At 36.4% G+C, this 27230-nt stretch overlaps 1 protein-coding gene across 10 annotated transcripts in view; it reads left to right on the forward strand.

Annotated features, from left to right (window-relative positions):
• The window catches only part of R3HDM1 (R3H domain containing 1), a 161903-nt gene that overhangs the window by 125964 nt on the left and 8709 nt on the right, over nt 1-27230 (forward strand). For all 10 annotated transcript variants that reach the window (XM_010853657.1, XM_010853658.1, XM_010853664.1 and 7 more), the window contains 2 exons: nt 6563-6717; nt 11944-12095. In XM_010853657.1, coding sequence (XP_010851959.1) covers nt 6563-6717; nt 11944-12095 — 307 coding nt within the window. The remainder of the gene's footprint in view (nt 1-6562; nt 6718-11943; nt 12096-27230) is intronic.

Here is a 27230-nt window from a genome sequence, read left to right on the forward strand (position 1 = left end):
GATGTACTGAAACACTTTATTGACAAAAGAATAATTTAGGTAGTGGCCAAATTGGGGATGTATTGAGCCTCAGAATACTGGAAATACTCTTGTAGTATTTTTAAAACATAGCAATACTTTTCATTCTCGAGAGTCTACTTTACCCTTCCTAATCTTCACCCTTCTCCCTCTTTTCCAGATCGTTGGATTTTTTTTTCTCATATTTGACAGTCTTCAAACTATACTTTTGAACATATCAGAGCTATGTCCCTCCCCTCCTTCGGCCTGAATTAGATAATGAACTTGAACCACAGTGCCACTTCTCTAATAAATGCCACTCTGTAACAGTGATGCTGTGAAACCTGAATGTTTAAACACAGGTTTAAAGCAACACTTCTTTAAGATGTAAATTTTATTAAGCAGGTGTGAATAAAGTGAGGCATGTCTGTTATTACATGGTTCTTTATGTTACTAACACACTATTGTGGTTTTGTCTTACATAAACAATAGTAAGGTTCTTACCTTTAATAGTAGAATGATGGGTGTTTCTTTCTTTCTTTTTTTAGTGCTTTCTGACTGAATATTTCTAATTTTACTTGTGATTATAGTAACTTTAACCAACATATATCCCATGGTCTTATGTCATTTGAAAAAGTCCAATAATCTTTTTGCAGCATTTAATATCATGTTCTTTAGAGAGTATACTCTAAAATTATATACTTTTTAACTAGTTACTGGACTGTTTAAGTATTGGAATGAATGGTCAAACACCTTATCATGACTTCTGGAAAAAGTCGTTCAGGCACCTTACTTAATGTTGTAGAATTTCCTTCCTGGGATACCAGCCATGCAATGTACCGAATGTTAAATAAGGCGCTTTTTTTTCTTCTTCTTTTTAAGCTAGAAAGATTTCTAAGGTCCTGATAGCTTTCTGTTCATTATGGTTCACACCTGGTGGATTTCCCCTCCTCTAATATACAAGTAATGTAAAACTTATTCAGTATATAGAAAAGAACCATTCCTTCACAGGAACTTCAAGGCTTCACCCCTGTTACAGGACATGCCCCCTTATATACATGGTGTCCAGGTTAAAGTTGGCATTGCCCCACTGAGTAAAGGCTCACTTCTTGGCTCAGGAACTCAACATTGTGGAGAGGGGAGCCAAATTCATGAAAATTCTGCTAGAGAAATCTGTGTATTCATCTGGAATGTGGCAGTAGAGTATACATCTTGAGCAAAGGCAGCCTTTGAAGCAAAATAGCAAGGCTAAAATCCAGAGGAACATTGGAGATTGACACAAAATACTGAGAGGCACAGACCAGGGGACATAGAAGCTGAAATATGACACCATTTGAGCCTCTTTTTCCCCTTCCCAGTTGCTTTCTGTCCATGTGAAATCATATTATACTGAGGCAAAGAAGTGTAACCTTGCAGTTAGAGGGCACAACCCATACATCTTGGGAGTAGTGGGCAAAACAAGTGAAGGAGAGAGGACATTATGGACTGATTGAATAAACTCTGTGACATTTGATTTGGCCTTGTTTCAGCCGTAAGTTCTTTTACCTACAATCTGGACTAACTGCTTAATAGCCTTTCATCGTGATTCCTGTTTTGGGTAACACTTAATACTCACAAATATTGACCATTGACAATAATTCTTTGTTTTCCTGTAATTAAATTGCTGTTGAGACTCAGGTATGTGAAACTGTAGTAAAAATCTTCATTAGCCAAAATGCTCAGACAGTGGAAGGTCAGGCATTTCATGTTCTGCTTACTGGAGCAGTATTACTGTAATACTCTGTCTGTGTCAACATCTGTCCCTGAGAAAAGTAAAGTTTAGCATCAGGCTACTATGTGCAAATCCAGCTACAACACTTAACAGCTGTTAACCTTACGCAAAGTGTGAGCTTCTGTATGCTTTTGTTTTTTCATCTGAAAAATGGGGATAGTAAGAAATAGATTGAAGGCAAGAAGAGAAGGGTATGACAGAGGATGAGATGGCTGGATGGCATCACCAGTTCTACGGATATGAGTTTGAGTAAGCTCTGGCAGGTGGTGATGGACAAGGAAGCGTGGCATGCTGCAGTCCATGGGGTCGCAGAGTCAGACACGACTGAGCAATGAACTGAACTGAAGATTTCATAAGATTGAAGATTGGGAGCATGGAAAAACTTCACACATGAAAGTGCTTAGAGTAGTACCTAGACCCTAATAAATGTCATGTAAATATTAGCTACTAGCAGTACCTTGTGCTATCAAATAAATGATAATTATTTAGTATTCTAAATGAAAACACATGGGGGTTTGGGTTTCGTTTGTGTTTGGGCTGGATTCCACAATGGAAACCAAAAGCTGATTTATTGTTCTGAAATACTTAGTCTTTTTGTCTTGTTCGCTTCTTGACACGTGCCTTCTTCCTAAAAGGCAATGGAAAGTTCAGAGTCTTTTTCTCATCCTTTGATCATTAACTTGAGGTAGGTCTAAATATGTTCTAAGAAAATTTCCTTAAGTACTTCCTTCCCATAGCTTTGTAAAATCCCTGTTGTTTAGCTGTGGAAACATTGCTTGGGGAAAGGTTTTCAAACAATGTGTCGAATGGCCCATTTCTATAAATAATGAAAGTGGGAATGTATGTTGCTGTCTGTGTAGAAAATACAAGGCTAGCCATAAATACAACATGTGAATAATATTATCTGCAAGTTATTGTTTTACAAAAATGGTTTTTCCACCCTGGCTTTTTCTCTTTGTTGTATTTTCCAAGTTTTCTTTGATGAAAACCTATTTTTTAGTCAAATAAACCTTTTTCAAGGGTATTTTTAATGTCCCTTCATTCCCCCCAGCATTGTTTAAATTAAACCTTCATTTCAAGCTTTACATATTAGATATGAGCTAAAACAGTTCTGTTTTTCCTTATCAAGTACACACTGAGGTGGCCATGCATTTTTAAGGGAAGACTTATTGAGTAATTCATGAATTCTGGACTGAGGTCAATTTCTGTTTATGGGATCAAGTTTTATTTTAATGAGAATGCAAATATGTTTAACCTTACTATAGACATGTTACCATAAAACTTAAGTACGACTTTTGCTGTCAAAAGCCATTCACTAAACGTGAACAGTGAGCCTGTCAGCACATAGGGAGCTCCTGGTTTTGTATAGAAACATCAGTTCAGTTCAGTCGCTCAGTTGTGTCCGACTCTTTGCCACCCCATGGACTGCAGCACACCAGGCCTCCTTGTCCATCACCAACTCCCAGAGTTTACTCAAACTCATGTCCATTGAGTTGGTGATGCCATCCAACCATCTCATCCTCTGTCATCCCCTTCTCCTCCTGCCTTCAATCTTTCCCAGCATCAGGGTCTTTTCAAATGAGTCAGTTCTTTGCATCAGGTGGCCAAAGTATTGGAATATAGAAACATATATTATTTTGATTCTGTTCTGTTAAGAATATATTTTTCCTCACTATTTATTTGGTAAATATAAATGAGTGTCCACTTCCTTGGCTTATTTGCTTAATAGCTGGTATTGATATTTGGGGTTTTTTTTTTTCGTTTAACAGGGTGGATAACCCTGCCCTTAGAAAGCACACCATTTCAGTTTTGTTGTTTTTAAGGTATACACAAGCCATGAGAAAACAGTTAACAGGAACAATTTTATATTACCTGTCGAGTTTTAAGAAATATGGATTAAGGCAATAAAAATTATGGGAAGATTAATAGAGCTTCTTGGGAAAATATTTTCTTTCAAAGTGTTTGGCATTCTTATTTTTAATAGTTCCACTGTTCCCAGAACATGTTCCCAGTTTATTTTTTCTAGTTTTGAATGAAGTAGTAATATTAGTTATTTTTCTACTTTCACAGTCTTTAAAATCTGGAACTTCTTAATGGTTCTCACTGCTCTACTACTTGTAAAGTCTTTGATTCTCTACCAATATTCTACCTTCATCTTCCACTTTTCACTCCACATGCAATGTTTAAATTAAACCACTCCTTACTAGTCTCTGTTCCTCAAACATGTTACTCACTTTTTTACTTTTTCCAGACCTTTTCTTTAAGTCCAGGCTCAAATGTTAGTACCTCTGTGGATATCAGCCAGGATTAATTTCTCCCTCTTAATTTCATAATACCCTACATATTCTGCTATTCTGATATGGTGTCAGGGCTAAGAATGCCTGATTTCAAATATAGGGACTGTGTTTTACTTAACTTTTATCACCCTCCAGGCACATCTTGAGCTCACAGAACTTTATACTACCCTGTGTAACAAATGAGGTACTGGAATCAGATGTTTTGAATTTTATGATGTCACATTTTCAAAATGTGATGTTTGTGTGCAGATAAATATATCCATTAGTAGGCGTGAACATTAGTGGAGATAAGGTTGCATTAAAGAATAAAAATACCACTGGAAATTTATTAGTGCAAATTCCAAGTGGCCCTACATTAGACCACTGTGTCATGGTATCTGGAGCTACTGATTGAAGCTTTTTGTATCAGATCTTTTTTCATAAGAGGGAATTGCAGGCAGGAAGCAAATGGTGAATCTCCAAATACTGACGTATTTAGATAAAGGAAATCAGAACCTCATTTGCACATAAATTGGCTTTTTTTCCCAAAGTTTTCTTTCGAGGCAACCTATAACTCTGAATATATTTTGAATAAAATACAAAAATGTTGTGAAAAACATTTGAATTTCTTAGGGCACGTGACAATTTAAGTCAAATTATGTTACAGTGAATTCTGCTAGGTGTTCAGATTTTTCTTTTTAATTTAGTGAACTGTGATTCTGACAAGTTCATTGTAAGAAGTTACTTTCCCAGTGTATAAAGAGCTATGCCTAAATTATGACACTGCAGTAGAGGCTGTGTGGGTGTTCAGAGGTGACATTTCCAACACAAGAAGGGGTCTTCACATCCCTTTTCCATTCCTGCCCTTTATTTTCCTAGGAGTGGAAATGTGTCTGTGTATGTTTTGATGGTATTTGGACTTTAGAGTATAAATTTGAAATGCTTGTCATTTCATAAACTGAAAGTAGAGTTGAATGTCAAGTATTAGACTAAGGAGCAAGAAAGAAGTTTATTTGTCTGCAAATTTGAGTATTAATAGGAATTTCACAGGGAGGGATATTTAGGAAATAGCATGTTTATAGTCACTTTATTACCCATAAAGACCATAATATACATTTTTTGGGAAAGGTTGACTGGTGAGAAGTCATTTGAAACATGGCATTAAAGCACTGTTGCCATAGAAATAGCATCATTTTATAAAACCCTTCATTATTAAAGGATTGATTGTATCTGTATTTTTACTTTGTTGTTAATATGTTGCTTAGTTACCAAATATGTTTTATATTCATGTCTTTAGAAAAGGGTGATGCTAAATTTATTCAATTATTTTAGTCATTGAGAAGAATCATTGAGACTTCAGGCGAGTATGCTGATATTATTGTCAAAATCAACACCTGAGATGGGATCTTTGCCATTCCTGTTGTTTTAGGAATTAATGAGGATAGAAATAAAAACTGGTATTTATAAGGTAGCAAAATAGATCTATGGTATTAGAGAAATCATTTAGCTTACCTTTAGTTGTAGAAGTTTGTATAGGCAATGCCATCATTTGGTTTATCTTTGTAAAACCTTTTTAGATTCCCTGGCTGGAAGGTTGGTTGTTTATTTTAATCTGGTTTCTTTTTTTATAAAGAAAGAAGAATTTGTGGTAGTTTCTAGTAATTTACATATGTCTTGGGCTAATTACTTAAGGAAATCCTTTTAGGGTCAAGAGACACATAAAATTCATACTCATTACTCAAACCTTATTGTGGAGTCATTTAAATAACTAATAAATTCACTTAATAAAAGTATATTTATACTCTTAACTTAGTAAAGTTACCAGCAGTGTCTCAAGTTTAAGAACTGTCCCTTTGGTGTTTGATTTATGAACTTCAGGCAGATTGCTTAACCTCTCTAATGATCAGTTTCTTTGTTAAGTAACCTTAATAATAAGAAGATAATCTTAAAAGTTGCTAGATAACTCCATTTTCCCTTGTGCCCTGAAGACATTCCTAATATAAGGATTCATATCTTAGTCTGAATTTTCAAACATACAGCTCTTCTATAAAAGTCATCCCACCTTCCATTATTTCCAGTCTCCAAAAGAATTAGTTCTGCCAATACCACCTCAGAACTCTGCATTTTTTAACCAGAGGCCCTGCATTTTGCTTTTGCACTGGGCCCCACAAATTATGTAGACAGACCTGGTCCACAGAAAATTATTTTTAATATCAAATTATAACATATGCCAAATAGTAATTGTGTGTATAAACCAAGTCTTTGGCCCTATAAATTTCCTCAAGTACAAAGGAAATCTTTGAAGACAAATTTAATTTGAATGTTTTAGAGTAGGGAAGTGCTGACTGACTTGGGTTACCTACATAGCAAACCTTTTAAATGTTGGCTGTCATAATAGAGGGCTGTTGAGATTTGCTGTTTAAACAAATTCTGTGATTTTAGAACTTGCTTAAAATACAAAAACATACTGCTAGTGAAACAAATTCAAAGCAGGATTTAACTCACTGTGCCATTACAGGTTATCAAGTTATGCCCAACCAGCAGCAAAACTACCAAGGGATAGTTGGAGTTCAGCAACCCCAGAGCCAGAGTCTCGTTGGTGGCCAGCCCAACGGCATTGGAAATCAGATTCAGGGCGTGGTCATCCCCTATCCTTCAGTGCCATCATATCAGGTACGTGGTCCCTCTCTTACCTGCACTGGCTAGAGGTGATTTTCAATAAATAAAATGTGGGCTACTTCTCCGTTTAATCTGGGGAAAGGCTTCTGTAATATGTAACTTTATAGTCTTAAAAGAGTTTATTAGTTGTTGCAATTTTGTTCTATCCTCATTTTATTGCATTCATTCACTTCATTAATTTTTTGAAAAATATCTGAACCATATTAATATTGTGAAGTAAATTTTTCTGGCACTGTTTGTGTTTCCAACTACCTACATATATGAGCAAATATCTTATTCTATTCTTCAGCTCCTTACGAAGTCTCTTGAGGAGAGAGTGGAACAGGAGGGAAAAGTAAAGGTATAAAGTAGGTGTATGAAATAGAGTAGATTATAAATTAGTGTTTATTGAATAAAGAATGTGCGATTTCCCAATCTGGAATTGATATCCACCCCCCCGCCCCCAACTCAATGAAGAAAAGAAATAGTATGTCTTGTATTGAAAATGTCATGCATTTTAATTCATAATTCTCAGGTAGAAATACCTAGTGTTTCATTAATATGTCAGATTTCTTTAGCCCATACTGTGTCACATTTTCAGACATTTATTTTATCTTCCTTTACCTTTCTGGAATGGCTTCCCTGGTGGCTCAGATGGTAAAGCGTCTGCCTACAATGAGGGAGACCTGGGTTCGATCCCTGGGTCGGGAAGATCCCCTGGAGAAGGAAATGGCAACCCACTCCAGTATTCTTGCCTGGAAAATCCCATGGACTGAGGAGCCTGGTAGACTACAGTCCATGGGGTCGCAAAGAGTCAGACATGACTGAGCTACTTCACTTCACCTTTCTGGAATAATCTGCAAGTGAGTTTGTTTTCTTAGCCTCACAGTTTCCCGTAGTTGAGTCTAATGTTAAGAAATCCAGAGGCTATTTTGATTCAGTCCCACAATGTAAAAATAATCAAGTTGGGAAGGTAAATGTACATGTATTTCATCTAAGGACAAGTCAACAAACTGGTTATAATCTACAGACCAGTAACTGAAGGAATTATGAAACACAGCCATGAATAGTTGGGGACTTAATACAGAAGAAAAAGATATAAACCTTTAATTAGCTCTTAAAATTAGAAAATTATGGACATAAATTAATTAAGACATTCTGAGAATAGGGCAGGATATGAGCAAAGGAGGTAGCATATTCTGTGAAATTCCAGAAAATGAAAGTCGTAATTAAAATGTGAAATCGTCGAGGACTTTTTGAGCACTAAGAATATGTCTAGTTTTGAAGCCCTTTGATAATAGAAAGCAAAACATTATGGGAACCGATTTTGCATCTTCTCTCACATCCTCTTTTTACTCTGGTTCTCCCTGCTTAAGGGGCTTCCCTCTTAGCTCAGTTTGTAAAGAATCTGCCTGCAGTACAGGAGACCTGGGTTTGATCCCTGGGTCTGGAAGATCTCCTGGAGAAGGAAATGGCAATCCACTCCAGTATTCTTGCCTGGAAGATCCCACAGACAGAGGAGCCTGGTGGGCTACAGTCCATGGGGTCGCAAGAGTCAGACACAACTTGCAACTAAACCACCACCATCCCTGCTTAAGTTAGAGGCCCATGAGACTGCCCATTCCCCACTTCCTCAGTAGCTAATCATTAGACAGGATTACTACCAAGCCAAGAACTCTCCCTTCTCAAGACCCTGTTCGTGTTACCTACCTAATCTAGTCTGTCTAGCATCTATCAGATACCCAGGCACTATGTAAATAAGATCAGCCTTGAAATATAAGTTTAAAATAAATTATCTCCTTGTTATTATAGTTTTTAAAAATGGAGCTAGATACTGAAAGTGTTTCAAAGCTGAGACGGTTGTTATAACTTCTATAGCATACTTTTTTACAAGGTACATTTTCTCATGGTATTTCACATAATCCTTACATTGGGTGAATGATTGTGAGAAATATTGCTCTGACAAGTGATGAATGATAGCCTGCTTCATTTTTCCTACCACATTTGGTTAGAGAAGCTAGGTGGTGATAAACTCATCTAAATAATAAGCCAAAGGGAATTCCATGGCAGTCCAGTGACTAGGACTCCTTACTTCCACTGCCAAGAGCCTGGGTTTAACCCCTGATCCTGCAAGCCTCATGACTCAGCTGAAAAAATTAAAATAAATTTTTTAAATAAAAAATAAGCCTGAGAAGTTATCTATTTAGTAGAGTGTTTTCTACATCTATACCTTCTCAAGTACCATTTCCTCTCCTTTGGTACTTCATGTGTTTTCTTTACCACTAGTTAAAAATTTAATCTGTAGCTTAAATCATCTAGATTGAGCTGTGTCATTTTTCTTAGATCTACCTAGCATATACACTAACTTAAAAACAATCAAAAATAACAATAGAATGTTGCACTGCTTCAGTAGACAAAAAGACTGAAATATATTTTGTTATACAAAATTGAGTAAATCAAACCATCAACATATCTTTCCCTTTGAGCCAAATTGAAAGTAATTCAGAGCTTACTGTGTATTTTGAAGGGACTATAGGAAAAACCTATAGAACCAGAAAGAATGAAGGGATGGAGCCAAAGCAAAAACAATACCCAGTTATGGATGTGACTGGTGATAGAAGCAAGGTCCAATGCTGTAAAGAGCAATATTGTATAGGAACCTGTAATGTCAGGTCCATGAATCAAGGCAAATTGGAAGTGGTCAAAGAGGAGATGGCAAGAGTGAATGCTGACATTCTAGGAATCAGCGAACTAAAATGGACTGGAATGGGTGAATTTAACTCAGATGACCATTATATCTACTACTGTGGGCAGGAATCCCTCAGAAGAAATGGAGTAGCCATCATGGTCAACAAAAGAGTCCAAAATGCAGTACTTGGATGCAATCTCAAAACCCACAGAATGATCTCTGTTCGTTTCCAAGGCAAACTATTCAGTATCACAGTAATCCAAGTCTGTGCCCCAACCAGTAACGCTGAAGAAGCGAAAGTTGAACAGTTCTATGAAGAGCTACAAGACCTTTTAGAACTAACACCCCAAAAAGGTGTCCTTTTCATTATAGGGGACTGGAATGCAAAAGTAGAAAGTCAAGTAACATCTGGGCTAACAGGCAAATTTGGCCTTGGAATACAGAATGAAGCAGGGCAAAGGCTAATAGAGTTTTGCCAAGTGAACACACTGGTCATAGCAAATACCCTCTTCCAACAACACAAGAGAAGACTCTACACATGGACAGTACCAGATGGTCAACACTGAAAACAGATTGATTATATTCTTTGCAGCCAAAGATGGAGAAGCTCTATACAGTCCGCAAAAACAAGACCAGGAGCTGACTGTGGCTCAAATCATGAGCTCCTTATTGCCAAATTCAGACTTACTGAAGAAAGTAGGGAAAACCACTAGACCATTCAGGTATGACTTAAATCAAATCCCTTATGATTATACAGTGGAAGTGAGAAATAGATTTAAGGGACTAGATCTGATAGAGTGCCTGATGAACTATGGACATTGTACAGGAGACAGGGATCAAGACCATCCCTATGGAAAAGAAATGCAAAAAAGCAAAATGGCTGTCTGGGGAGGCCTTACAAATAGCTGTGAAAAGAAGAGAAGGAAAAAAGCAAAGGAGAAAAGGAAAAATATAAGCATCTGAATGCAGAGTTCCAAAGAATAGCAAAAAGAGATAAGAAAGCCTTCCTCAGCGATCAATGCAAAGAAATAGAGGAAAACAACAGAATGGGAAAGACTAGAGATCTCTTCAAGAAAATTAGAGATACCAAGGGAACATTTCATGCAAAGATGGGCTCGATAAAAGACAGAAATGGTATGGACCTAACAGAAGCAGAAGATATTAAGAAGAGGTGGCAAGAATACACAGAAGAACTGTACAAAAAAGATCTCCAGTACTTTGGCCACCTCATGCGAAGAGTTGACTCATTGGAAAAGACTCTGATGCTGGGAGGGATTGGGGGCAGGAGGAGAAGGGGATGACAGAGGATGAGATGGCTGGATGGCATCACTGACTCAATGGACATGAGTTTGAGTGAACTCCAGGAGTTGGTGATGGACAGGGAGGTCTGGCGTGCTGCAGTTCATGGGGTTGCAAAGAGTCGGACACGACTAAGCGACTGAACTGAACTGAACTAATAGGAAAAACCTAAAAGTTAATCATTAACTTAGAAATCACAGAGCCCAGATACAGAGAATCATGAAATGATTGAAGAACTGCGGCTCTGGAGCCAGTGGGCATGGATTCAAACCCTGACTTCTCTTCTTGATAGCTGTACAACACTGAGCAAGGTTTTAACTCCTTCTATAAAACAGGGATGATAAAAATACCTTCTTAGGGTTGTTAGGAAGACTTGATGTAATAATATACACAAAGTTCTTGGAACAGAACTTGAACATGGTAGTAAGTACTCAATAATGTCAACCTTAACTGTCATCACCATTAACTACTGTTACTGTCATCGACCCTACTGTTGTTGATATCAGCATCAACAGAAGCTTTTACTGACCAAAATCACTGTAATGTGGCACACTTGTAAATTACAAAACCCTTATGCCTTTGTGGGTTTTATTTTAGATAACTATGGAAACTGGAGAAATGAATCCATTATGTTCATATGGTTTCTATGTAGATACTGTAGAAAACAGAATTGAAAGATCTGCTGTTCCTCAAATACCTTCTGTACTAGATCCTGGAAATAGAAATTATAATAGCCCTCCTCAGGTGAAAGAGACATACCATTTTTGCAGATAATGAACTCTGGGGCCTCAGAAGAGTTAAGTTATTTGCCCAGTGTCACATGTACAGTAAAGTTGATGGATCATTATTACATCTAGGTATCTTAAGCTCCCAAGCTCATACTTCCTGATCCAGTGTATCTCACCAGTACTCTTACCTGAGTTTTACTTAGCTCTACCTGAGGTAAATATTATTATTCTTTCCATGTCAAATGGTTATCCATATGGAAACAGTTTCTTTTTTTAAATAACTTCTACTTTGGAACACAACTCCTAGCCTCCTGTGCTTTTGATAAATGCTAGCCAAAAACAATAACTGGCTTTAAAAACATAAAAATAAAGCGGTAATGCCGTAACTAAATTATCAAGACAGCCTATGGCAGTTTTAGCTTATTCCTAACTGCTCATATTTGAAAAGCTTAGGGAGGCTGGAGACCTTGACTTTTGCAAGGTTTTAAAAACCTTTTTCCCTTTAAAATGTCTTTCAAATTTTAGGTTTCACTGCCTCAAGGTTCTCAAGGAATTGCCCATCACACTTATCAACAGCCTGTTATGTTCCCTAATCAGTCTAATCAAGGATCTATGCCTGCAGCAGGAATGCCAGTTTACTATAGCGTCATTCCACCTGGCCAACAAAATAATTTAAGGTGAGTGAATAAAAAGCCTAATCTTATAGCTCCTCATTTTTAATATGGAATACTTCATGCATTTGCGTGTCATCCTTACACAAGTTGCCATAACCTAGTAATGTTTTACACATTTGCAAGAAAGTCACAGTGTCTCTTATTGCTCATTAGTAAACTCTAAGCTGTAGTCCTGAGCCAAACACTCATGTTTTTACTAAAATATAACCAGATTATGAGGTTTCTATAAGAACACTAATGAGCCTATGTTCTGAAAAATATCTTCCTTAGCTTGAGTTGCTTAGCAGTCCATTTTCTTCTGGAAGCTCCTTATGCAGAAAAGTAGAATTTGAATTATCTTTACTTTCAACTCAACCAATCAGTTATCACTGAGGCAATTTTGTATTTGATTGTGTTGGTACATGTACTATGACGATTTAACATAGCCTGATTCAGATCATGCGTGTTGTCCCTTTCAGCAAACCATGTACCAGTCACAGAAACTAGTTTTACAACTAATCGTGGTACTTCTTTCAGTCAATGATGTAAATAATCTCAAAAAATAATCTCAAAAAAGTTAATAATTTCATTCCTGTAATCTGCAAAAGTGGCAAGCTAATTGGATAATATCTTCAAACTGCTTCTATTTGAGTGTTGGGTTTTTTTTCTTCCTATTTTACCATTTATTTTCCCATTTTTATCTTGAAACTCAAAAGGAGAATATACTTTTGTCTTTGATCTGCAGTCTCAAAAGCTAGCATACAGAGAGGGGAACTTGAAGAGACTGTAACCTTTATTTTTCAGAACTTTGTTAAAAAGATGCTTCACAGAATCTTTATGAAACATGAGAAAAGAAAATCTACTTTTAAGTTTTGTTCTTTTCATCATCTGCATAGTCTTTGTTTCCTCATCTTTGTAAACTAGTATTCCTCTAGTGTCCCCTTTGTCCTATTTCTGGAATTGTCTTAGATTCATTTTTTTTCTCCTAAATGCCTCGTTTTGCATTTTTGGGTTTTTGTTTGCCACAGTCATCCTTTGAAATAATTGTCAGTAACAAAGTCTCAATCTGAACCACATCTTTTAGTGAAATTTTACTTCTGTTATTAAAAGAGAAGTTGTTAACACAGCCTGGAGAAATAAAATGTAATAAGAAAGTTACTTTTGGTGCTAAAACATTTCCTTTTCAGAGTATTTATTTTCTCTCCATTGGATATAGCAGCTGTTTTTGTAAGCATGCGTTTATCAGAAAAATTAATTAGTAACTTATACTGACAAAAATAATGTTAAAGGGAAAGAGAGTGCTTATAGCTATTTCATTTCTTGTGAACTCCCCAAAAATTAGTGATATAATAAATATTTTAGATTAATAATTTTTAAATAGATACCTTTAAAGAATAGGGAGGAAAGGTAATATCTCATGCAAAAATCTTTTCATTTTTCAGTCTCTCACTGAGTTTCTATTGAGAAAAACATTTCTCATACATCTTGGATTTTGTCCATTAAAAGAGAATTTTCTGTATTTAACTTGTTTGGGTCTTTCTGATTATACATATAATACATAGTCATTATAGAAAACTTGAAAATACAAAAAATTTCAAGCTGTAAAAAAAGATGAAAAAGCAAATCAGCCACAAACACCATTCAAGAGATGATAGCTGTTAAATTTTGATGTCTTCATTCAGGTCATTTTTCAGTGTACACATAATATGTTAACTCTGTTAGGAATCACACATTCTAACCATTATGTTTTCTATATTTTTAATTACATTATTCATAATCTTTGATTTAAAAATTAAACCACGTAAAAACACATGGAGTAAGGGAATTCCCTGGTGTTCCAGTGGTTAGTAGGACTTGGCGCTTCCACTGATGTGACCCGGGTTTAATCCCTGTTGGGGGAACTAAGATCCCTGCTCAGAACAGCCAAAAAACTGCACACTCATGAAACTGCCCTTCATGCAAAGCAGTTACTGTTCATTGACCAAAGTGATCACTGTTTAGAGTTTGTCATTTATCTTTCTAACACTTTTTCTACTTTTAAGTAGATAGATGAAAAACTTTATGGTTTGAGGAGGGAGGTTTGGTGTTTCTGTTTTGAAGTAGATTAGGGATATTTTCATTTGTGTTTCAAAATTCATTTGTCACTGAATTTTTCTGCATGTGTGGAATTATTTTTATGAATATTTTGTTTGTCATCTGGCCTTTTTCTTTGAATTTGTTAGCCTTGAACATCTTTTCCACAGAGTACCTGAATTTATCTGTATTTTAGACTCCTGATATTATCATGGGTTTGTGATTTCTGAAATATGAAATTGATATGGTGAAGCTTATCTTTTTGAAAAAAAAATAAGCTCAGTAGCAGTCATTAAGAAGGATTTGAATTGGGCGGAGACCACAAGGAGAAGTGTTATAATTTAAGCACGTTACGTGACAGATTGCTCAAATGCAGTGGTACCAGTAGGAAGGGAGGAACTTTGAAAGAAGAAATGAATATTTGGTGATAATATAAATGAGAATTAAAGGAAAATTTGAGATACCTTGGTGGAAAATGTCCCACTTGGAACTGTAGAGAATCAGAGTTGGAAATTAGTGTCATTATAATTTGGATTTGTTTACTTACAAGTACTTACTAGATCTAGGGTCAGCACACTATTTTGTAACAGACCAGACAGGAAATATCTCAGACTTCATAGGCTAAAGTATCAAATTATGGGTACTATTTAAGTATTTATGTAACAAAAGAGAACATAAATTTCCAAAAAAATTTTTATTGACAGAATTCAGAATGAGGTAATTGAGCACAAATTTTTTTCATACAGTCCTACTAATGAGAAGAATGGAATTACTTTAGGTGAGGGACCGTTCTTACATTGCAAGCCATTAGAGAGCCCCCTGGTCCTGGACTTTTGAATTATTTGTTAGATTTTTACAACTTTCTTCCTGAAGTAAATTTTAAGCTTTTTCAAATTGTTTCTTAAAATCCATCCTTTCTTCACAGCCCAAGAATTTGACTGTCTTGCCATTTTATTTGATATTTCTCGAGGCCATAGGTAACCTAGATAACAAACAATCCCCTGAGATAGGCCAAGTTTAGGAAAGTTTTGTGTTAGAATTACCCCCTCTGGCGTATTTTATATATTTTATTTTGTGAATAATTTCTGTGCCTTGCCTTGAGAGTGTGCTGATGTCTGTGTTTTACTAATTAATGTTAGGGCAGTATCAGGCATGTTGATGAAAGGATGCTAAAAACCGACATCCTCTTGATTTCCATTTTCAGCCATGATAGAGTAGTAGGGACCAAATTTAAAATCTGCCTTGAAAACTAAAGAAACATATGAAACAACAGTTTTCATTAGGCAGTTAGGGACAGTAAAACTTGAGAGAGGGAAAACAGTCTTAACCATTACCCCAACTTCCTGCCTGCAAGACCCTTACGTTAACAAGATGGAATTCAAAGTCCAAGGAAGCCACTGTGGCTTAGAGTTTACAGGGCAGGATACTGAAGAGAAGAGAGTTTCAAAGAGGTTGCTCTGGCCATCTAAGTGGGGCCCTTTTGAGTCTGAGTTGATTGCTGACTGGTACGTGTATGTACAAAACCTACCCATTACCAGGGAAAAAACCCCTCAAAAGAAACAAGCAGAACAATCCCTGAACCTCATACAAGGGCAGGAATAGTTTATATTCCTACCAGCCCACATGTCAAAACCTTGTAATACAAGAGGCAGTGAGTAGAGGACTTAAAAGAATACTGTGTCAGTAGTGGAGGACAGTTAGCCTTAGATGAAAAGCTGCTCTGGTCCTGCCTTAAACAAGCAGGACCCAAAAAGATTAAATTATCTCCATTTAACTGTGGCTCAGAACAAAGCTCAAAAATATTATTAAAAATTCAAGGATGTCCAGCACTCAACAAGGTTAGATTCATAATGGCTGGGATCCAGTCCAAAATTGTCAAGTATGCAAAGAAGTAAGAAACAAAGGCTAATAATGGGGGGAAAGAATCAGTCAATTGAACCTGACTGCAACAACGCCAGTATAAAATTCAGACAGAGAAAACGGACTGGGAAAAAAATGAACAGAGCATCAGTACTATTTGGCCTAATGCATGTGCAATTGGCATCCTCAAGAGAGGAAAAGGGAGGATAAAAAAATATATTTGAATAATGCTGAAATGTTTCAAAACTTATGAAGATTATAAACCTACAGATCCAGAAATTTCAACAAACTTCAAGCAAAAGAAATACAGAGGAAATTTCTTAAAACTTAAAGAGAAAATTATAAAAGTAGCCAGAGAAAAAATAACATTACATATAGAAGAACAAAGATAAGAATTCGGTAGACTTCTTGTTAGAAACAGTACTATTTCAGACGTGCAAAACTGAAAGAATTAATCACCAGCTCACCTGCACTGCAAGAAATTCTAAAGGAAGTCTTTGAGACAGGGAGAAAATTATACCAGATGGAAGCTGGCTCCACAAGAGAATAAAAATGAAAAGCCAAGCACTATACTGACTGGGAAATCATGTATTTGAAAAAGTTCTTAGAGAGTATATCAAGAATCCTCAAACCTCAATAATTTAAAAAAAAAACCTTCAGAAACAATTTGTTTAAAATGTTAAACAAACCATATGGAGCACTATTACGCAACAGTTAGAATTAATGGTGAGGGAGGTGTGGAGACTTGGTATTCTTAATCCAAATGGAGGTTACATAGTTTTATATCATACAGTTCTGTAAGATTCTTCATATTTCTGGGTATACTTAATTACGGGGGGAAGACTTTAAGAGCTAAAAGCCAAAAGAATGGGAGGACAGGAATCAGAGGCAGTAGATAGAGACAACTTTTGAGAATTGCATCCCTAAGCAGAAGCATTGAATTTCAGCAGTATATGGGAGGGGAAAATAAGGTTAAGAGAGTAGTCTGTTCTTAATTGAAAAAAGAGGTCTTTATATGCTGAAATTGAAAGACAGCAGAAAGAGTTATGTTGCTATAGCAGAGAGGGAAGAGCAGTAAGGTCCCCAGGAAGGGTGAGAGTAAACAACGCAAATGGAAGTCAGGATGCCATATGTAAGATGTAGAGGGCTCATACGTGGTAAATGGAAAAAAGCAGAGTGCCTGGGTACAGGTATCATTACATAGATGGGTGTAGTGAAGAGCTCGTGAAAATACTTAACTGCTTTGCTTTTCTCACTGATATAAGATTCAAAATAGGCATTATCAAAGAGTAGATCAGTGTTTTAAAGGTTGCTTTAATATAAAGATTCAGCACAGTTACATCAAGACAGATTTTTAAAAAGAAAGCGTCAAGATATGGGTAAATGTGACAGATGTCTGATAAAAGCTTACAAGCATTTTTATCACCTCTGTATGTTCTAGGATGATTATATTGCAACTCTACAAATAAACAATTCATGGAAATAAGTAGTTTACCCACTTGGCAAAAACTAGTGATAAATTATCAAATAAGAAAATATTCACTCTCACCAGCTATCTTAAAAAATGAGAATTAACACACCCTTAAGCCCAAAAGGACAAAACACTTAGCTATACTAAGATACTAAGCAAAGAGACAAACATTGCTGGATTCTGGGCATATGAAGCCCATTTTGTCCATAATTCAGTCTGATGACATTTAACAAAACACAGAACTCCTGTCCTTTTTTATTCTGTATTTCTGCCTCAGAGTTTTGCCACAATTATTATCCCACCCCCCAAAATTAAAACTGCTCCAAACAAGTTGTAAAAAAGTGTTGTTACTTATAGGAAAATCCAACAAAAATCATCCAAAAGAAATACAGAGTAATTCTGTTTTAAATGTTTTAAACTTTCATTTATCTCTCCCTCTTTTTTTTCCTGCTAGACTGATTAAGTTTGGTTTAAATTTGGTTGGAATATACTCAGGTTATTGAACTTCTCTGGTGGCTCAGACGGTAAAGCGTCTGCCTACAATGCAGGAGACCCAGGTTCAATCCCAGGGTTGGGATGATCTAGAGAAGGAAATGGCAAACCACTCCAGTATTCTTGCCTGGAAAATCCCATGGACGGAGGAACTTGGTAGGCTATAGTCCATGGGGTTGCAAAGAGTTGGACATGACTGAGTGACTTCACTTTCTTTCTTTTACTCAGGTTGTCACAGGTGGTGAATCAGTTATTGGGACCAGTGAGATTCAGAGTGCTTGTTCTTTGTTAACTGCTTCATTCTTTTTATTATTAATGAATTAAATGTTGTGATACTCAGACTGCATCTTCAGGGAACACAGCACATGTCTGCTAAGTAATGTTCAGGAAGCCTTGTTTGCCTATCATTGGCAGTAAGGTGTCAAATGGTTTAAAAAGGCAGAAAACCAAATGACTTCTTTCTTTTTGTTGTTGTTGTTGTTTTTGAATTATTTTTTATTTTTCTTTCCTTCAAATGACTTCTTAGAACACATTTTCTTGCCATCTGTTCTTGGATTTTCAAAGATATCTTTCATAGCTGGTAAAAGCTGTAGATATGTGGGGCTTGCTTTTCAGGTAAACTAATTATTAAGAATACATTGGGTCCTTTTCTCCCATCAAAAAAATAGTAATTTAAAATAACAATCGTAATATTTGCAAAACCATAAAGAGAAGAGAGGAATTATGACAGTAACATTTTTCAATTTTGGTACCTTTTATTTCATTTTCTTGCCTCATTGCCCTGGCTAGAACCTTAGTGTTACATTCAGTACACATTGAGAGAGCTGACATCCTTGTCTTCATGACTGGAGAGCATTCAGTCTTCCACCTTAAGTATAATGTTAGTTGTGGATTTCTTTTTTGGGGGGGGATATATTAATATTTTAATTCATATATATAAAGATAAAGTTAAGGCTCTTCATTGCAACAAAAAGTTAGAAACATGGTATATTTATACCATACATTCTCAACAGGGGCAATGTTGATAGCTTACGGTGAACAGTGTTGGATTCTTGATCTCCGAAGAAGATGATTTAGCTTCGGGACCAGGGACCAGGCTTGATCACTCAAGAGCTTTTGTAGAGTTTTAGTAAAGTATGAAAAGGGGCAGAGAAAGCTTCTGACATAGACATCAGAAGGGGAATGGAGAGTGCCCCAGTTGTGGATTTTCTGTAGGTACTCTGTATCATGTTGAGAAAAAATAGATATTACATTAATTGATTTTCAGATATTAAATGACCCGGACAATCCTGGGATTAATCACATTCAGTCAGATTTTCGCATTTATAGTCATAAGAGATACTCGTCTGTTGTCTTGTGGTGCCTTGGTCTGCTTTTAGTTTTAGGGTAATATAGAATGAGTTGGGAAGTATTGTTTTCTGTTTTGAAAAAAAAGTTTATGAAGAATTATTGTTAACTTTTCTCTAAGTGTGATAAAGTGATGAAGCCTTGTATGCCAGGGGGTGTGTGTGTGTGAGTTGTTTTATGATTACAACTTCAATCTCTTCATTTGTTATAGGTCCACTCTGATTATCTGTTTATATCTGATTATCAGTTTCTACTTGAGTTTGTTTTGGCAGTTTGTATGTTTCTAGGAACTTGATCTATTTTCATGGTAGACAGTTTTTTATACTATTTCATTATCCTTTTTATTTCTGTAGTCTGTAGTAATCTCCCTTCTTTGTTTCTGATTCTAGTAATTTGAGTTTTCCTTCCTTTTTTCTTGGTCAGCTAAACAAAAAGTTGCCATTATTGATCTCTTCAATGATCCAGCTCTTGGTTTCTATTGATTTTCTGTTTTCTGTTCTTTGTTTTGTTTATTCCCATTGTAATCTTTCTTCTTTACTTCCCTTGGCTTGCTTTAAGCTTGGTGATCTCTCCCCCAGTGTCTTAACATGAAAATGAAGGTTATTGATCTGAGATTTTTTTTTTTTTTTTACTTATTTTTGGTTTTACTGGGTCTTCATTGCTGCATGCAGACTTTCTCTAGTTGTGGCAGGCAGAGCATAGCCCCCACTCTCCATTTGTGGCGCATGAAGTTCTCATTTTCTGTGCCTTCTCGTTACGGAGCATGGACTCTGTGGGATACAGGCTTCAATAGTTGTGGCACACAAGCTTGTTGGTAGCAGCACATGGACTCCAGAGTGCATGGGCTTATGTAGTTGTGGCTCACAGCCTTAGTTGTCCCATGGCGTGTGGAATCTTCCCAGACCAGGGATTGAACCCATGTCCCCTGCATTGGTAGGTGGATTCTTTACTACTGCACCACTAATGAAGTCCTTTCTTCTTTTTTAATATTGGCATTTACAGATATAATTTTCCCTCTAAAGTCTTGCTGTATCAGCATTCCATAAGGTTTGGTGTGTTATGTTTTCATTCATCCCAAAGTATTTTCTGGTTTCTGTTTTGATTTCTGTTTTTACCTATTGGTAGCTTAGTATTGTAATGTTTAATTTCTACTTACATGTGTGTGTCCCAACTTTATCCTACTATTGATTTCTAATTTCATTTCTTTGTTGTTGGAGAGTTTACTTTGTATTATTTCTATCCTTTTAACATTATTGAAGTTCACTTTATCACCTAGCATATGGTCTGTCCCAGAGAATATTCCATGTATACTTGAAAAGATTGTAAATTCTGTTATTGTTGGATAGAGTGTTCTGTAGATGTCTTTTAGGTCTAATTAGTTTGTAGTGTTGTCCAGGGTTTCTGTTCTTTGTTGATCTTCTGTATTGTTGATCTGTTCCTTACTGAAAGTGTAGTATTGAGAATTCCCTGGCAGTCCGGTGTTTAGGACTCCACACTTTGACTGCCTTGCACCTGGGTTCAATCTTTGGTTGGGGAATTAAGATCCAGCAAGCTGTTGAGTTAAGAAAATGTTATAATGAAGTCTGCACTACTATCATTGAAGAGTATGTTTCTCCTTTCATTTTTCAGTGTATGTTTCATGTTTTGCTCCTGTAGTAGGAGCTGATAAGTTTATAACTGTTACATATTCCTGATCTTTTGTTCATTATGAAAATGCTTTGTCTCGTACAGTTTTTGCCTCAAAGTCTGGTTTGTGTGATATTAATATAGACATACCAGCTTTCTTGGTTACTGTTTGTTTGATGTATCTTTTACTGTCCTTTTATTTTCAGCCTTCATGTCTCCTATAGATGGCATATATTAATAGTTGGATCATTTTTTACCCTTCTGACATCTGTCTTTTGATTGAATTGTTTAATGCATTCACATTTAATGTTATTACTGATGTACTTGCCTTATGTCTGCCATTTTGCTTTTATTATTTATCTCCTCTGTCTAGAGGGGTTTTTTTTTTTCCAGTGTTTTTTCTAGGGTTTATCATATGTGTCTTAACTTATCCAATCAGCTTCTGATTTATGCTAGCTTAATTCTAGTGAAATAGAGAAAAGTTACTCCTACATAACTGCTCTTTTCCCCCACTTCTCCTGATATTCTTGTTATTCATATTATATTAATGTTACAAACACAGTACACTGTTATAATGATAATTACCTTACCACCATCAGTAGGCATTTTCTTAGCCCATACAGCTTTGTTCCTATCCACATCCTTTGTGCTATTATTGGCACATATGTTACATTTCTATATGTTATAGGTCTGACATTACATTATGTACATATTACTTTATACATTTGCTTCTTAAATCAGAAAAAAGGGAAAATGTTCATTTCTGCTGTCTTTCCAATTACATAAATACCTGTACTTGGTTGTGTTAGTTTGTTCAAGCGGCCACAATGAAATGTCATAGTCTGGGTGGCATAAACAACAGAAATTTATTTTCTCATTGTTCTGGATACTGGAAATCTAAGATCAAGGTACCAGAAGGGTTGATACATGCTGAAGGCTCTTCCCTTGGTTTGCAGATGGCCACTTTCTCATTGTGAGCTCATTTGGCATTTCTTCAGTGTGTTCAAGCAGAAAGACAGCAAGCCCCCTGATGTCTTTTCTTATAAGAGCACTAATCCCATTGGACCAGGGCCCTACCCACATGACCTCCTCTAATCCTAGTTACCTCTCCATGGCCCCATTTCCAAATACCATTGGATTAGGTTAGGGCTTCAACATATGAATCTGGGAGGGATGCAAGCATTAAGACCATAATACTGTACTCTCTGTTCATTCTAGTTAGTGCCTACTGTAAGGTGTGCCAGCAATAAACTCTCAGTTTTTACTTACAGAGGAAAGTCTTTGTTTTGCCTTCATTTTGGAAAATAGCTTTACTGAATTTAAGAATCTTTGCTGACAGGTATTCTTCCTTGACCATTTTGAGTATGTTATCCCACTGCCTTCTGACTTTCATTGTGTCTGCTTAGAAGTCAGCTGTAAATCTTACTGGGGTTATATTATAAATAACTAATCATTTTTCTCATACTGCTTGTCTTTGACTTTCAGTATTTTTACTATGGTATCTCTTTGGGTCTCTGCATTTATTCTGCTAAAAGCTTTTTCAGGTTCCTGGATGAATAGGTCATTGTTTTTTTTTTTTTTTTTTTTCAATAAATTTGAGCTGTTTTCAGCCATTTTTTTCTTGGAATATCTTTTCTGTTCTCCTCTCTGATAATCCCCATTATATGTGTGTTAGTTTGTTTAACAAAGCACCACATTTCTCTGGAGCTCTTTTTTCTGTGTCCCTTTTTCTCTCTGTTGTTTAGCTTGTGTAATCTTTCAGTCTGCCTTCATTTATTCTTTCTTCTGCCAGTTAACATCTGCTGCTGGGCCTTTCTAGTGAATTTTATATTTTAGCAGTTTTTTAACTCCATAATTTCCATTTGGTACTTTTTAATATAATTTCCCTTTTATTAATGTCTTATTAAATAAATAAATAATGTTTTATTTATTTCTCTATTTGTTAATGCAACCTTGTCACCATTCCATCTTTACTTCCTTAATCATGATTTCCTTTGTTTCTGTGAATGTGTCTATAATGGCTACGCTATGGTATTTCTGATAAATGTGAAAAATCTTTCTCTTGGGCAGTTTCTGTTCCCTGCTTGTGTCCAAAGTAGGGGTTACACTCTCCAGTTTATTTGCATACCTTGTAATTTTTTTAATTGGATATCATAAATAATGTAGCCAGTCTGGTTATTGTTGTTCAGTTGTTAATTTGTTCCCTGACTGACTGGATTACTTTAGTGAAGTCTATTTAAGCGTCCCAGGACACCAAATGTTCAGCCTCTGATGTTGTTCCTCAAGCAGGGAAAGCTACTTTGGGTATTCTCACAGTCATCCTAGAATCACAGTGGTTTTGGTAGGACTCCATTTCTCTTTTTCCTTGACAGTATCCACTAACTGCCAGCTGATTACTCTGTTGCTTCCAATAATGCTCTGACTCACAGATTGCTCTACAAAATAATTCAATCAAAATCTGGCTCCTTTGAAGGAAAAGTTTTTGTGGTCAGTATTTGGTTTTTATTCTGACCTAAGAAAGGATCATTCCTGCTGTATTTTTGCCTATTTCCTTCCTGCGAACTAGCAGGCCTACAATTTAGCCTGAATCTTATATCTCCTCCCAGTTGTCTTTATCACACCCACTCCTGTTGTTGAAGGGAACAACTGCCCACTCCAGTATTCTTGTCTGGAGAATTCCATGGACAGAGGAGCCTGGCAGGCACAAGGCTGAGCCACTTTCACTTTTCACTGCTCTTGAAAGCACCTGTAGGCGGGAACGTCTTCCCTCTCTGTTACAATTGAAGACCATTCTTTTGAGAAAACATGAGATGCTATCTGTTTTATGACCTGTTTTCTCCCCAGAAATCTCTGAGCCAGGGCTCAGAAGCTGGGGGTATGGACAGTGATTAGCTTTTCTTGAAATAACACCCTACCCTATAAGCTGATCACTTGGTGGAGGGTGAGGAGACCACAGCCTAGGATCACTGGCATGAAATCACCTCTTCATGAGATGGGGCAAGGGTGATCTGACCAGAACCCCAGTATTCTCAGCACACCACACCCACAGTAGACCCTCTGTCCTATATGGATTGTGAAGGAAAAGGAGTTCCCGTCTCTCACCTTCATTCACTCAGGATTTAGCTTCAGCAGCAGGTACCTGGGAGCAGGATGAGAAAGCTGACAAACATCTCCTAGAAAGAAACCCTCCCTCTGGGTGTTGTGGGGAGAGGCAGCTCTGTGTTCTTTGCTGCAGTGGTCTTGAGTAGGCTGTATTTCACTGAGAGAGGCAGGAGGGAGCGATATTGTTTCAAATACCAGACTCATCTTTCTTACCAGCTTTTCATAGATGTTCTTGAATAGATGTTTTCTATTTTGCTTTTCATCCTTAGGATCATTTCTATCACCTTTAATAGCTTTCATCAGTCTCAGTGGGGAGATACGGTGAGTACACTCAAGCTGTTGTGCTAGAAGTCATTCTCTAATAGGTGAAATTTGGTTCAAAAAATAAGAAATTATATTATTTGGCCTCCTATCTTTTGAAATTATTTTAAAAGATTTTATGAAGCTGTTTGAGAAATGGGATGCCTCTTCTCCAGCTATATCACACAGCAGGTGTACAAGCATCATCCTAAGTGCCAGCGGCAATGTTACGGTCTCACTATAGGAGCAGACTTAATAAGTAGCTAAGGTATTGTCAAAAAGAGCACCTTAGGACCAGCTGTACTAAAACTAAAATTACTGTTTGGTGAATGTTTTCTACCACTTCAGTGGGCTAATAAAGTGATATATCCATAGGTCCACTAACACAGGTGCTTGAGGAGAACCAGTTTATACTAGTGGGTTGGTTAGAATATGGCCCATTTCAAACTCAGTCATTCACCCAGAAGCATCATAGATATTTTTGTGTTTGATTGTGTTGATAATAGCTGCCCATAAATTTCTCAAACCAAAGGCATCTTTTATGTAAAGTGTACAGTGCAGACCCTCTGGTCTCATTCAAGTACTTGAAAAATACAAGTTTGTTTTTAAGGAAAACATTAGCCCTTATTGCAAGTACTTCTGCATCCTATCTATTTTTCAAAGGGAAGTAATACTCTCTTTGGGCAAGATTTCCCTTTTATCCTCTCAGTTGCCCAGTAAAATATGAACTGTGTTTCATGTCTTCTGTCAAAGGACTACATTCCTCTATAATTAACTACTTGCTTTAAATTCATCATAGACTACAATTATGATATGTCTGTAATCCAGCACCTGCCAAAGGCTTACATACTTGCTTCCTGTATCATCCTGGCAGAGTCTTATAATTCTCTGGATTCAACAATTTGTCTTAGCTGCCAGGATACAAAGTAGATTCAGTTCTCAGTGAAAGCAACAATCTTATCCTAGATGTCCCTACACCTTTTTTGTTTTGTGTCTGAAATATTAATATTTTCTCTGTTTTTTAGTCTACATAGTTTTGTTTTTTCCACTGTTTCAGATTGAAAATAGGTGAGCTATAAATGAAATACATTTAGGAATAGAAGCATTTAACCAGAAAACCTAAAAAAATCGACCATTTGCATTTAAGGGAAAACTCCAGATATTGGACAACAGAAGTTTTACTTGACATTCATTTTCATTAATTGAGCATATCAGTTTGGTCAAATTCAAATTGGTTGAGGGCTTATTTATATTGTCCTAAATAGATACCCTCATCATAAAAAATAAATAAAGTGGAAATCCCTTTGAATTGCAAAAGGCTTTTATGGCAGAAAGCTAATATTTTCTTCCAGAGAGAGCAAACCTGACTGAGGTCTGTCCTTCAGATGAATTGAAGGTGGTTTATATTTCAGAAAATCACAGGCCATACTGTGACTTCTGAAGAAGATTCAGATTATTAATTGATACTAAATCCCTGATACAACATTTAAAAGTAGAACCTTTCAAGCAGTTTTCATAGGGTATTTTTAGTGATTATAAAATGCATGCATGTGTTTTTGGAAAATGCAAAAGCAAGTCTAAAGTATCAGAAATCAGCAAATATATCTACAACCCTAAGGTGACTTCTGTTGTCATATTCATATCACATTCTCTTAATCTTTCTTCTCATTGTGTGTAGTTTTAGGGCTTCCCTGATAGCTCAGTTGCTAAAGAATCCGCCTGCAATGTGGGAGGCCCCAGTTCAATTCCTGGGTGGGTAAGATCTGCTGGAGAAGGGTTAGGCGACCCACTCCAGTATTGTCGGGCTTCCCTTGTGGCTTAGCTGGTAAAGAATCTGCCTGCAGTGCGGGAGACCTGGGTACGATCCCTGGGTAGGGAAGATCCCCTGGAGAAGGGAAAGGCTATCCACTCCAGTATTATGGCCTAGAGAATTCCCTGAACTGTATAGTCCATAGGGTCGCAAAGAGTCAGACATGACTGAGCAACTTTCACTTTCATGTAGTTTTAACATAGTTAAGATCTTATTGGATTTTTATCCCAATGAAGGAAGAAGAAGAACCTAAAAATCCTTCTATCCTATGGTGTAGCTTTCTATTCTGCCCAGTCCAGTACATTTTATAAACTTTATGCCTGAGTGGTATTATTTCTATAGGTGGCTAATACTCATAACGCATTCTGATCGTAATTAACATCAGTTTTAGAAAGTACTACTTTTCCATTTTGTCATATGGCCCAAAATCACTTTTTAGGAATTCGTCCCTTTACATTCCTTTCTTGTTGTTATTGAACTACACTGAATTACTGCCACAGAAAACAGTAAAACTTTACTAATTATTATTAATTGGAGAATTGTCAGCCTGAGTTAGAGAATCATTTATAAACTTTTCATTACAGACATTTTTAAATACACATTAATGTAAATAAAAGTGCACTGAAGCCCCATGTACCATCACTTAGTTTCTGCATTTATCAATTAATAACTAATCTGTTTTCATTTAAACTTCTACTTCGTCCTCCTCTCACGTTATTTTAAAATAGACCAAAGTATTATATTATTTCATTTATGAGTATTTCATTATAGGTATCTCTAAAAGGTTTTTTTTAAACCTACCTAGCTTAAGAGTACTATTGCACATTCTAAAAAATTTAACAATTAATTTCTTAATTATATCAAATACCCAATTGGTCTTTGTATTATCAACTACCCCACAAATACTGCTTATGTTTTCACACATTTGTCTTGTAGAGTGTCCCAGAGCCTGAATTTGACTAATGGTGTCATCATGGTGTTAACATGTCTCCCTGTATTCTTTGTAATTCAGTCATTGGCTCGAATGTGTATTTTTGATGCAGCTATGTGAGATGTAAATGCAGAAAGTGGTTAAAGC

The sequence above is a fragment of the Bison bison genome, unplaced genomic scaffold, assembly GCF_000754665.1.
Source record: "Bison bison bison isolate TAMUID 2011002044 unplaced genomic scaffold, Bison_UMD1.0 scf7180017864330, whole genome shotgun sequence".
Classification (NCBI taxonomy): Eukaryota; Metazoa; Chordata; class Mammalia; order Artiodactyla; family Bovidae; genus Bison; species Bison bison.